General features: G+C 46.1%; 1 protein-coding gene across 2 annotated transcripts in view; it reads left to right on the top strand.

The window, feature by feature from the left end:
- Nucleotides 1-13,427, top strand: part of PPP1R14C (protein phosphatase 1 regulatory inhibitor subunit 14C) — a 54,840-nt gene that overhangs the window by 20,626 nt on the left and 20,787 nt on the right. The window contains exon 2 of one of the 2 annotated variants that reach the window (XM_014446007.2): nucleotides 12,854-13,215. The exons of the other annotated variant lie outside the window; for it this stretch is intronic. Within the exon in view, the coding sequence (XP_014301493.1) occupies nucleotides 12,854-12,976 (123 nt within the window). The 3' untranslated portion in view covers nucleotides 12,977-13,215. Of the gene's footprint in view, nucleotides 1-12,853; nucleotides 13,216-13,427 lie in introns of those variants that run through there. 2 annotated transcript variants of the gene reach the window in all.

The raw sequence follows: 13,427 nt of genomic DNA, 5'->3' as shown, positions 1-13,427 counted from the left end.
AGCATTAAGGGCTTCTAATTCAGAACAGATTCATCTACTTCTGGTTTTGCTGGTTTTGTGGCAAGATAATCTACTTACTTGAATCTTCTTTTGGTAATAGCTTAATTAGATGGTCAGACAGATCTTTACACAACACATTCAAAAACTATAAATTTCGTTCCTAAGTGGTTGAAGGCGGGTTAGAGTGTTGAAAAGACAGTGTGGCTACTCTGTGGAGAATGGCCAAGTGGGCAGTGTGGAAGGTCAGGCCACAGTTAGGAAGCCGGAGGGAGCCGTGTGGCCCAGACCAAGGTGTTGGAGGTGGGAATGGGGAAGGGTGGGCAGATGTGGGTGCTATTTGGAGGTAGGATCAACAGAATTTGCTAGTGAATAAGTGTGACATCTGGCAGGAAGGTGACAGTAGTCATTTGCTCAGGACACATTGTCCTGGTGGGTGGATGCCCTTGGGAAATGAGACAGGAAATCCGAAGCTTGATTGGGGAACAGAACAAAGGGCACCACCTTCTTCCGAGGTATTTTAATTTACCCTTTGTTCACTCATTAATTCCCCTTCTTGGCGATAGTTTTGTGGCTATAACCCTCCAGGGTCTGTGTGATCTTTTTCCTCCAAAGTGTCAGATGAAGAGTGATGCATTTAAAATATTTGAGTCTACTCCCCATCTCCCACGTCTTAACATATTTCTTTCTGTTGACACAGTGTCAGCTCAGACAGAGGTCTTAACGCAATAGAGCAGATTGCAATGTTCTTTGGTGACTTAATTGACATCCTCATCCCATTTTTCATGGTCACCGTTAATTGGATTTGAGGAAGACTCAGGTCTCTTGATTGGATAGGGAAGCCCTCCGGGTATCCCTGATTGAATTGTGCCAACATTCAGGCCTTGTTGTGGAGAACTGGGGAAATACCTGAGTCTCATTTGTAATATATCATCAAAGCATCTTTTACGTTGGAGGGATTTCTGGCGATGGCTAAGCTCCTCATGTTGATGTTGATTGTTTTAGCTTTTCTTTCTGTGGAAACATTTTCTGACCTCACATTCTAGGGCTGCTCCCATTTGGAACCCTTAAAACCTTACTCCAGACCAATATGGAATGTTTTATTATCAAGTGTGCCTCTGGATAGAATTTGAAAGCTGTGGACACCTTAACACCAACATCTACAGTTTGGAATCTTAACCTGGGATAGTTCTACACTGAATCCAGCCCCTCCTCTTAATTCTTATGAATCCCCCAGCCCTATCTCCACCCCCTAAAACAGAACACCTCTAGGAAGCTACAGGAAGGCCAAGGCCAAGGCCGTCACTGTTCAGCAAGGCCCTCCAAGCTCTTAGTCTGGCCTTGATTCCTCATCTCACTGTAGGTCAAAGTGCCTGACCAGGACAAATCACATAAGCTCCCAAAGTCTTCATTTTCTCACTTGTAATGATAGCACCTGCTACTAGGGTTGAGATGAGAAGTAATTAAACTCCTGATTTTAAAAGTTATTGGCACAGTGCCTGGTTCAATGATCCTGATAAATATTAGCTATTATTGTTTTTATAAAAGAGGACTGTCTTACTCAAATTTGCACTTCTTGGCCAGGCCTAGGAATGTACTTTGTGATAGTTTGTGTTTTACATAGGTATTTTATTTTATTTTTTTATGTGCCTCAGTCATGAAACAGCTCTGGCCACTGACACAGGCCTCAAGCTAGGATGAACTAAGAAATGTACATCTGCTTTGCCCTTGATTGATATAGAGCAACACCATTCAATCAGGTGTCTCCTTCACATTGCCATGGGGTTACACAGATATTTTAAAGAAAACAAACACATTGGCTGTAAGTCACTGATTCATAGCTGATTTATGGTTCAAAACTTTGCCTTTTTATAATAACCAAAGGACATAATAGTCCCCACTCTGGGACTGATTTACTGATTCTTGGAGGGTGTAGATCAGGTGAGTTGCTAATCAGTCTTCTGGACAGAGGCCCGTAATCATTAAAAGATGCATAATAAAACTGACATTTTGAGCTCTGTAAACAAAGGCGTCACCCAGATCTGATAAAAATTTGAATCAAGACTAATCTTCTCCCTGGCCCGGGTCCACTGTTGATTTCCTCAGACTTACAGTAGCTCTTATTGGTGAAATACTTACTGTAAGGCAGGCGCTGTGTTAGGCAGACATACTATCTAATCCTTGAAGCCCAGTGAGGTGAGTTCTATTTTTATTTATTCCCATTTTATGGATGAGGAAATTGAGGTGCAGAGCGGTTATATCACACAAATAGTAATTGCTAGAGCAGGGACCAGAACCCAAGTCTGCTTGGCTTAAAATCTGTTCTGAAATACTATTAGGTCAAGCTGATGTCGAGTTTCAGAAATATTCCTTTAAGAGCAAATATTTAATGGAGTGTCAACAATGTGTAAGATGATGCTTGAGGTCCACTAAGAAGGAACCTGCTTGAAGTGTCCAATTACATACTGTCCCCAGTCTTGGTGTTACTTGGTCTGGAGGGAAAAAGGAGAGCTAGACAAACTTTCTTTTCCAGATTGTGGTTTGTTGATCTCTTCTGAAATATTTGTGAATTCACTCATTCATTCTCTGCCTGGGTTCACTGTGAATTCATGATGGGTAACTACAAGCTGGTCCTTATACTTATACTATGTTTGTCTAGACCACCAGTTCTCCCATTTTCCTAGGTGACATATAGATACCATTCCTCTTCCTCCATTCTCCGACACCTCATCTCAGCCATCAGCCTTGTTTCCTGTTTCATTGAGAAAATAAAGACAATCGGAGGGAACTTCCACAAGTCCCCACATGTCCCCACTGGCACGTGTCCACACACACTGTGAGTCTTCTCACAGTGGACGAACTGTCCACATTCCAAACTAGGCACTGTAACTTCTTGCCCACCCAATAGTGCTCTGATATTTCACCTCACTGTCCTGTGTCATAATTATTTCCTTCTCTCCTGGATAGTTCCCATCAGAGTATAAACATGCTATTATTTCTTCTCTTTTAAAATCTAAAGTCCTTTCTTAACCTTCTTCTTCCTCCTCTAGTTAGTAAAACCCTTTCCTTTTCTTCAAAACAAAACTTGAAAAACCCCTCTATATTCTTGAACAACAAACCCAGTCCCAACTGTCCTTTTTCTTTTGAAATGACTCAGGGTTCCTACCACCAACACTGCACCAAAGCTGTCTTGTTAAGTAACCATGACTCTGTGTTGCTCAATCCAAAGGCCCATTCTCATTTCTTAGCTCAGTGGTCGGCAAACTCATCAGTCAACAGAGCCAAATATCAACAGTACTTCAAAATTTACTTACCCAGGCCGAAAACCGACTTCTGCTCATGGGCCACGAAGTTTCAATCGCACTGTATGTGCGCCCACACGTGGTATTTTGTGGAAGAGCCACACTTAAGGGGCCAAAGAGCTGCATGTGGCTCGAGAGCCGCAGTTTGCCAACCACGGCCTTAGCTCATTTGTGGATTTGACACAATTGATCAGCCCCTCCTCCCTTAAAACATTTTATCTTCATCTGGCTTCCCAGGCAGCAAACTCTTCCCATTCCCTTTGCTGATTATTCCACATTTTTCTAATTTTCACACATTGGGATAAGCGCTCAGACCTCTTCTCTGAGCTTCCTACATTCCATCTCTTGGGGTTCTTTTTTTAGTCTCATGGTTTAAGTTGCCATCTATATACTGATGAATCCCCAATTTATTTATCTCTAGTCTATACCTCTCCACCAGACTTCATTCTTATTTATTCAACTATCTCCTTGACATCTCACTTGGATACCTAGTAGGCAGCTCAGCTTTAACATGCAAACACAAGCTCTCAGCCCTGTCCTTCTCCCAACTGCTCTTTCTGCCTTGTTCTTCTCAGTAATGGCAACCTCATCCTAAAAGTTATTCAACTCAGAAACCTTGGTGTCATCCTAGCCTCGTATCCTATATTCAGTTAGTCAGTAAATCCCATTGGTTCAACTTTCAAAATAAACCCCGAGTCTGACCTCCTCTTCCTTGGTCCATAACACCAACTTCTCTTGCCTGGATTATTTTAGTAAGTTCCACCTGCTCTCCCTTCTTCCTCCTTCATCCCCTACCACTTTATTCTCAACACAGAAACTAGAGTGATACTAATCATATAAATCAAATTATATATATACTAGAAGCCCGGTGGACAAATTCGTGCACAGGTGGGGTTTGGACAGCCCACCCCAATCAGCACTGATTGGGCCCGGCCAGCTGGGGGGAGGGGCCCCAGGCGGTTGGCCAGCTGGCCCCGCCCCCTGGTTGAACTCCTGGTTGAAGGGACAATTTGCATATTAGGCTTTTATTATATAGGATGTAGCATGTGTTATTACACTGATCTCAATACCTCTCTGATCTTCCATTTCTTTCCCCTTCACTCTGCTCCCTACACTCCCCACTGGCTTCCTCATTCCTTATACATGCCGTAAGTGTTTCCTCCTCAGGGCTTTGCAACTTGCTGTTCCCTTTGCCTGGAACAGTCTTCTCCTAGATATCTGTGTGGCTCACTCCCTCACCTCCTTCAGAGCTTTACCCATAGTGAACCTTTCATGATCACCGTTTTTTGTTTGTTTGTTTGGAATCACAACACCCTCAACACTTTCTATTTCCCTTTCCTGCTTTAATTGTTTTTACAGCTCTTATCTCCATCTAACACTATTTTGCTTATCTAAGTTCCAGGAGGGCCAGGATTTTATCTATTTTGTTTTCTACTCTATTCCCAGTGCCTAGAATAATGCCTAGCATATAGTAGGCACTCAATAACTATCTGTGGGATGAATTTATCCACAGAGTGTCTATTTATTATAACTATGCACAAAGAAGAGTGATTAGGGTTGGGAGGGGCACAAAAATAAATCGACACGTATACTATTCTTTGAGTGTTCCCCATAGTATGACACAAGCCATGCACATGACCCCTCCTTTTTTAAAAATATATTTTATTGATTTTTTACAGAGAGGAAGGGAGAGGGATAGAGAGTTAGAAACATCGATGAGCGAGAAACATCGATCAGCTACCTCCTGCACGCCCCCTACTGGGGATGTGCCCGCAACCAAGGTACATGCCCTTGACCTGAATCGAACCCGGGACCCTTTGGTCCGCAGGCCGACGCTCTATCCACTGAACCAAACCAGTCAGGGCTCCCCTCCTTATCATGAAGTGCCCTGGTGATATGAGACTAAATGGTCTCAGGCATGGGAGTGGTCTACAGCTGGAATGTGAGGTTGGGTGGGGGGTGGGAGAGCATTCCAGGTGGGGATGCCCATGTGCCTGAGTGACGCAGGAACACTCAGCATGGGAAATGAGTCACTTGGTTTAGTTTTCTGTTTGTGAAGTTCAGTGTCTCCCTAGAGGAGTGCTGAATGCTTACCTAGGGTCTTCACAATGTAGAAATTTAAGGCGGGAGATTTGATTGGCTGCAGGAGTAGGCGGATCCATTTGGACTTTTCTCACCCATTCTGTGGACTTGATTTGGACATAGTTATTTAACTGTCTCTAAGACGTGGCCCAGATTATTCACATCGTGCTATAGGATGGCATGGGCACAGTACATTCGGTTGGCCGTTTAGTGGGAAGGAGATAGACCCTATAATAGTCTGAGGGCTCAGTTCCCTTTTTCTGCAGTCTCTTTCCTTGATCTCTTATTTAACTACAAAGTAAAAATCATTTATAGAGGCTGCCACGCGCTGATGTGGGCCAGGCTTTGATTCATGCAGAGAAGGAAGCTTAGATGTTACCAAGTCCTGTGGTTTGCAAACTTGCTTATCAGAGTCATTTGGGAGCTTTTAGAAACCACTCCAGGCCTCCTTAGTCAGCATCTCCAGAGAACACGCCCAATAATACATACTTGACATATATAAAGAAGTTGCCTGTGACCTGGAGGAGGGAGGGAGCTCTCCATCGGCTGCTCTGGGTCACTTGGATCTGTCCTTCCGAGGCAGCCCATTCGTGATAACAGCTCAGATCCCATTCCCTTCAACTGCCGTTTCTGTGATGTGGCTCCTGACCCGGTGCCCCAACCTCCTCACCCTGGCTCTCCTCCAATTCCTCGGCAGATGTTTACTGAATGCCTGGTGTGGGCATAGCTTTCTTATCTCCTTTCTTTCTCCAAATCCCTCTTCTATTGTGGTTACCTTTTCCTTACCCCCACTCCCACCTCCAAATGGTTACTCAGCTACTTCGTAATCCTTCTGAGGATTCGGACACAGCTCGAGCCACGATTTATCTTTGTATTGTACGATCCTGTTTATTTTCTGGTGAAAGAATGTGCACGAAATGATGCAGGATTTTAAATGGTGTGTGTAACTTAGCGAAGAGAACCAAATAATGTTCCACCACCATTTGTATGTCAAGTACCAATCATTCTTTTATCATTAATTAAAGGAACAATTCTTCAATTGTCTACCAAGCAGCAGTTTATTATCCTAGGGTGGTTTTTTGACTGTTACTTAAAAATGATGAAATATCTTTCCGTTTAAGATATTTTACGTTTTATTAAATTACGCTGGCTTCTCCTCACTCTGAAATGACTCTCCCTTTTACACAGAAAGAGATGGGCTCCTCTGGTCTCTTGTCACCTTCAGCACAAATAGTCCTGTCGTTTGTGAACCTGATGAAATGCCTGGCGCGGGTGGCTGGAAAGTGTACAAGTTGCTCTTTCAATTTGTTCCATAATTTAAGACCCTGCGCATTTATTTAAATTGCTTGGCAGTAGACGTTTGCTGGTTTTTTTAGCAGCTCAACGAATAAACGGGAAGTCTGCTCAAGTACTATGCACGTTGACTATTGACATGGAATTTAAAGGTGAGATTGAACCAATTCATAAATATAACAATTGATCTAAGAGTCTCTCTGTCTGGGATGAACCGATCAATGAAGGCAAGAGTTAGAAAAAGAATATAGCTCCATTGTCCCTTTGGACTGCCTTTGCTTACACACCTAGGGCAGCTGCTGTTTATAGCCTTTCTTATATAACCTGCGTGACCATCTCATCTCCAGTCCTCAGTCAATTTCAAGGGAAAACGAAGCACCCATGCAATTATGTGGGTTCCTCTTATTCTTAACTCAGATATTCTAGGAAGTAGGTTGAGTGATAGTTTTAGGCTTAAACATTGTATCTGGGAGAGCACTTCCTTTTATTCACTCAATAGAAAAAATTCACTGTGTAAGTATGTGGGTTGGATATCATGCTATGTAGGGGGGGGTGGGTTACAAAAAGAAACGAAACACCATCCCTGTCCTCAGGGAGCTTTTAGTGTGCCGGGGAGATAACACATATACATCTTGATGGGCTTTAATGTGTTAGTGACTATGATGAGATGTGATGTGCGAATGACCACAGAGCTGTGGGAGGTCAGAGGACAGGAGCTCCAGGTGCGGACGCAGTGTCACGTCGTGGGCAGTGGTCGGCCTGCATGACCTTCACCTCACCTCCAGGTGCACAATGGATACGGAGGGTAGAAGGCCTGAGACCCTTCAGCCTGCTCATCCTCTGGGCTGAAGGACCCGCCTCAGTGAGTGGGGCAATAGGATTCCCCGGGAATGAGAGCTGTGGTCCTAGGAGACTCGCTCTTTCTAAGCAAGAGCACCCCCAGGGCCTTCTGAAGGGAGTGCTTACAATATACTGTTGTTCTGCCCTCGGGGCCCCTTGGAACAGCTAGAGGCTGCCAAGGATTTATGGTCATGTGGGGAGGGGGCACCTGGGCAATCATAAATCTTCAACCCTGCCTGCCTTTCTAACAACGAGTTCGCTTGCCAGTGCAGAGAGCCATTGGAACTCAAAATAAATCATTGGGTCGGTCACTCCACAGATAATTATGGACTGTCCACTGGGGCGAGCACTGTTTCCTCTTCCATTTATGCCATTCCTCAGCAAAGTGGGAGGAGCAAGGCATCAGATTCTTTTTAAAAAAATATATTTTATTGATTTTTTTACAGAGAGGAAGGGAAAGGGATAGAGAGTAAGAAACATCGATGAAAGAAAAACATTGATCAGTTGCCTCCTGCACACCTCTTACTGGGGATGTGCCCGCAACCAAGGTACATGCCCTTGACTGGAATCAAACCTGGGACCCTTCAGTCCACAGGCCGATGCTCTATCCACTGAGCCAAACCGGTTAGGGCCAGATTCTTGAATCTAATTTCTATTCCAAGGCCGCTTTTTGTTTTAATTGCAAGGTTGTTTTGAGTATGTCATTTTCAATCCAAAGTGTTTACTGCTCAAGAGAAAAATCAATAAAACTTTGGGGAAACATTTGACCATTCAGCACCTCTTTCTGGGAATAAAAATATAGAACAGCGTAAGGCAGTGATTTGTGTGTGCCACAAGGGTTTTTAAAACATGCAAATACCTAACTATTAGTCAGGGCACTGACCTCTTTTCCCTTAGATTGTCAAAGAAAAAAAGAAAAAAAGACAGCAGCCAACACAACAATAGCCATCCAGTGTGAATGAATCCAAATTATACCTATTTTTTTTTTGTCAGATTGGCAAAAAATAGAAATATTTTTTGGTGTGCCACAGAACTTTACTAATTAGTTTATGTGTGCCACGAGATGAAAAAGCTGGAAAAGACTGGTGTAAGGAATTTCCCCCCTTGTTATTGGCCATCAATTTTTTTCCTTTGAAAAATATATCTGTAGTTCAGTTGATTCATTTGTTGAAATTAAAGATAAGGCCTGGCATCCCCTTTCCCTCCCACCTGTTGTTACTTGTCATCTAAGACGATGTCTGTTCCAGGAGCAGAAGTCACAGATGTAGGTGAGATACCGCGCACTGCTTTCCACTGGAAGCTTAACTTCGTGACTGAGTCAGAACAGCTCAACTGGAGCTTTGGGAATGATTGGAGTTGGGTTGTATGCTGCTTATCTGGATCTAAGCTACCAAGCTGTTATTTAATTATTTTTTAAAAACTGTATTTTATTGAGTTTTTACAGAGAGGAAGGGAGAGGGATAGAGAGTTAGAAACATCGATGAGAGAGAAACATCGATCAGCTGCCTCCTGCACATCCCCTGCTAGGGATATGCCCGCAACCAAGGCACATGCCCTTGATCGGAATCAAACCTGGGACCCTTCAGTCCGCAGGCCAACGCTCTATCCACTGAGCCAAACTGGTTAGGGCCCAAGTTGTCATTTTAAAGGTGAAACTGTCACAATTAGAGTGACAGCATTGACAGATGAGGGTTCCTGGGGACGAGGAAAGCAGCAGAGGATGCTCTTCACACAAACCTAGCCTTTCACCCCAACCCCAAGGAAGGCTTGAACTTCTGATACTTGCTTCACCCCTGTGGGTTCCGGACACGTAACCTTGGGCAATGACTCAAATCTCAATCCTTGAAGGCCCGCAGAGGGTTAGAAGGATTATCAGCCACGCGTACCTGCCTTAGGCCTTGGAGAGGTTCAGGATGGGGAGTGTTTTTGAGGGAGAGGAGAAAGCTAGGAGGGGAGCCCAGTGTAAGAGGCACGGTCTCCTCGGGGAGCAGCCTGATGACTTTCATGCGAAGGCTGACTTTCTAGTTCCTGTGGTTTGTCTAGGAAGTTACACTGTGGGCCTCTCACCACCAGCAGACGGAGGGAGAGAAGGAGTCAGTGGGCGAGGCACCCGAGGCCAGTAGTCACATGGCCTGCGCAGAGCAAGCACTCACTTAGTGTACATTATTACGGTAATTATTAACAAAGCTGCAGAAATACAGAGCCACGTGTTCCTGTTTCCAGGAAGCTCTGCATCTGGGGGCTTTTGCTCACATTTTCTTTTCACCCTTATGATTTTGAACAAGTTGGGGACGTGTTAGGTCTTTACTTGAAATATTCAGGCACCAGGAGTGACAGGTTCCTGGGAAGAGACATTTGCATTGAACTTTAAAATATATATATATATTTTATTGATTCTTTTACAGAGAGGAAGGGAGAGGGATAGAGAGTTAGAAACATCGATGAGCGAGAAACATCGATCAGTTGCCTCCTGCATGCCCCCTACTGGGGATGTGCCCGCAACCAAGGTACATGCCCTTGACTGGAATCGAACCTGGGACCCCTTCAGTCCACAGGCCGACGCTCTATCCACTGAGCAGAACCGGTTAGGGCTGAACTTCTTTTTAGAAAGAGTAACGGATGCTCCTCGGTGCCCAGGCTACTTAGCACCTTCTGTGGTCCTTGCTACCGTTTGCTGAGTGTGAGCTCCATGCCCGGGCACCTTCACGCCAGCTTTGGATTGAGCTCTTGGAATTAGATAGTCGCACCTATTAACATGCGTAGGGCAAGGGCTGGGAGGGTGAGCTGTCTTGCCCCAGCTCACACCGGTAGTGAGGGGCAGAGATGGAATTTAAACCTGGACTGGTCTTTCTCTACATGCACTTGGCCACTCCCTGGCCCCTGCCCAAGGGTCTCATTTGTGCTGAGAGGCAGGTCAGAGGGGCCTGTGTGGGGAGATGGAGGATTTGTTCCCTGGGTTCCTGTTCTGTGCCCTGTTGACCCAGACCCTCCCCACCCCCAGGTCCTTTTATCTCAGAAAAGAGTGGCCTTATGACCCGCTGAGACCAAGGGTGGGACACATCACACCCTTTCTGCCCAACTCTGAGTCCTTTTCTAAAAACTGTGTCTGGAGAGCTACAATAATCTCTCCAGAAATATTCATTTGTTCAACAAGTCACTATATGTTGGTTTTAAGAAGGGCAGAGATTGGGGGTGGAGGAGGAGCGCCCTGCATGGAGGGTGGGGAAAGGAAATGGGGCTCAGACTTGGGAAAGCACCTCCTCAGCTTGGCTCCACGTCACCCCGCTTTCCCACGCAGCTCCTCCCTCCTGCAGTCAGCATCCCGTGCTCCCCTAACTTCTCGGACTGAGCACCTTCTCACCAAGTGCCCCCCTCACCGCGGAGTCCACAGCGCCAGTGCTCACACCCACCCTTGCGCCCACCTGCTGCCCCTGCACACTGCTTCCTCGGCTTCCTGCGGGCAGCGGTGCTGCTGGGAGGCCTGAGGGCATCGGTCCTCTGTCCTTCCGTGTGACCTATTTTCCTTCTGAAAGCTTCCCCGTCTCCCTTCATCCGATGTTCTGAGGCCCCTCCAGTGATGCGGCAAAGCTGGCTCCTTGTTAACTGAAGAAATGTCTTGCAGATCCCAGGGCTGATTTAAACGTTTAATAATATAATATTTAAACATATCCCACTTAAAACCAAGTATAAACTCCTTCTGCTGATGGTTCTTCCAATTATAAAATCAAATCAAAATTGCAAATCAAATGTAAATAGCCAGCCAGTGGCACTCAGCTGTACAACATGAGTTCACTGTGGTGGCGGGTGTCACGTGTGTGGGTTGGGAATTAGGTGCAGACTGCTGCCGCTCAGCGTCCTTAAAGCGACATCTCTGGCTTCGCTTGGTGTAAATAAGTCATTTAAGTATTAAACCTACCCTTTGGCCCTTTTCTCAGTCGCCCATGACAACGTAATTCTGCTCGATGCCAATGTGTACACACAGAGCCAACTTGGCTAGCGGACGGCCATCCAGACGATTCTTAGAATAAATAGGCTTGCTTATAGAATGTTGTTTGGATTGTCATAAAGTGAAACCATGATGTGTAAGTATTTTCACAGGCACTCACCCAACCCCCAGGCTGCAGGCTGCCTCCGCTCTCCAGCGTCTTCCTGTGTGGGTTTCCCTGCAGGCCTAGAGCAAGGGGCCCTCGGAGGTGGTGGCTGTCATAACAGGTTGTCTCCACCCCCGGCCCCGCTGCCCATGAGTCTCCCTCAGCTGCCAGTGTTCGTAGGGCTGCCATCCCAGGGCACTTCACACCCCCATTTTGAGGCGGAGACTGTGCTGTGAGCCACTGTCACCTTCGGCAAGCTGTTAAGCTGGTTGTCATGGAGCTTGAAAACCATAATCCATTTTCAAGCTGTTTTAGCTTGAGCAGTCCTGCCCCCTTCACTGTGGAGAGAGGTGAGCGTGTCTATTTTTTAAAAGCTGACACTCCACTTGACAGGCTTCATGGTGTAGCTCATTAGAAGTGTGTGTGCATGTGGGTATGCGTTGAGTGTGTGTGTGCTGTGTGCATGTGATTGTGCGTGTGTGTATTGAGTATGTGTGCATGTGAGTGTGTGTGGTGGTGTGCATGTGAATGTGTGTATGTGGTATGTGTATGTGGTATGTGCATGTGAATGTGTGTGTGCGGTATGTGAATGTGTGTGAGTGTATGTGTGTGTGTGTGGTGGTATGCATGTGAATGTGTGTGTGTGGTATGTGTGTGTGGTGTGTGCATGTGAATGTGTGTGGTATGTGAATGTGTGTGAGTATGTGTGTGTGTGGTGTGTGCATATGAATGTGTGTGTGTGCTGTGTGCATGTGAATGTGTGTGGTGTGTGCATGTGAATGTGTGTATGTGAGTGTATGTGCATGCAAGTGTGTGTGTGGTATGTGGCATGTGCTGTCACCCAGGCTGACTGTTTCGGGGACCTGCCTCAGTTGCATTACTGCAGCCTGGCGCCTGAGCCTGTGGGGAGCTCCTGGCTGTTGCAGGCCTGGCTGCAGGCCAAGGGTTCTGCCGGCAGGGCTGTGCCTCTGTCACTCAGCATGGCAGCGTGCCCCTGGGTGTGTCAGTTGGGCAGCTGGCCCAGCTGCAGGGCCTGGGTGAAGGGAGGAGGGGAGGAGGCTGCTGAGAGGCACTTCGCTCATCGGTCATGGGGCAGGCACTGGAAATGGCTTAACGCAGAACTGCTTGTTGGTTTGTGAAATGTCCTCAGGGTCCCAGTGTGGTCCTATGATGGCGTCTTCTCCAAAACCTCTCAGCTCAAAACTGGGATCTTCTCTACTTTGTCCTTCTCCCTCGTCCACCATCCAGGTCATCTCCAGATTCCACCTGCTTTGCCCTCCCTGCTTATCAGTGTTTGAAATCTTCATTCTCACCACAACCTGCATTCAAGCCCTGTTACTCTCCCTGAGGCGGGTGATAAGCGATAAGTGAAGTGCCTCTCAGCGGCCTGCTCACCTCCTCCCTTCGCCCGGGCCCTGCTGCTGGCCAGCTGCCCTCCTGGCATTTCCCACCCTCGCTCTGGAGCCCTCAGTGGCTCTGGTCTTACAGGATGAGGGGAAACTGTCAGGCTGACGGACTTTGTTTGTCTTTCACAACATTTTAAGGAGTTATTAACCAACTTAAAAGAAATCAAGATATTTTTACACTAAAGATCTGTATTTTCAACTTTTCCTGAAAACTTGGAGGATCTCACAGCCCTGAGTGCAATAGGCAGGAATGGAGTGTTCTTTTTGCTGTCTTCTCCTGGGACTCGTTTTCATGTTTGCCACACTCCCCACTACTCCTTATAGAGCCCCTATCTGCCTCAGCGCTCATCTCTGTTTCCTGAGTAGCCTCTTTTAATATCTGCTATCCGACTCAAGAAAAGGGCCTTTCTGCATGA

Source organism: Myotis lucifugus, unplaced genomic scaffold (genome assembly GCF_000147115.1).
Source record: "Myotis lucifugus unplaced genomic scaffold, Myoluc2.0 scaffold_494, whole genome shotgun sequence".
In the NCBI taxonomy this organism is placed as follows: domain Eukaryota; kingdom Metazoa; phylum Chordata; class Mammalia; order Chiroptera; family Vespertilionidae; genus Myotis; species Myotis lucifugus.
Note: the sequence above shows the minus strand (reverse complement) of the source record. Positions and strands in the feature narration are given on the sequence as shown.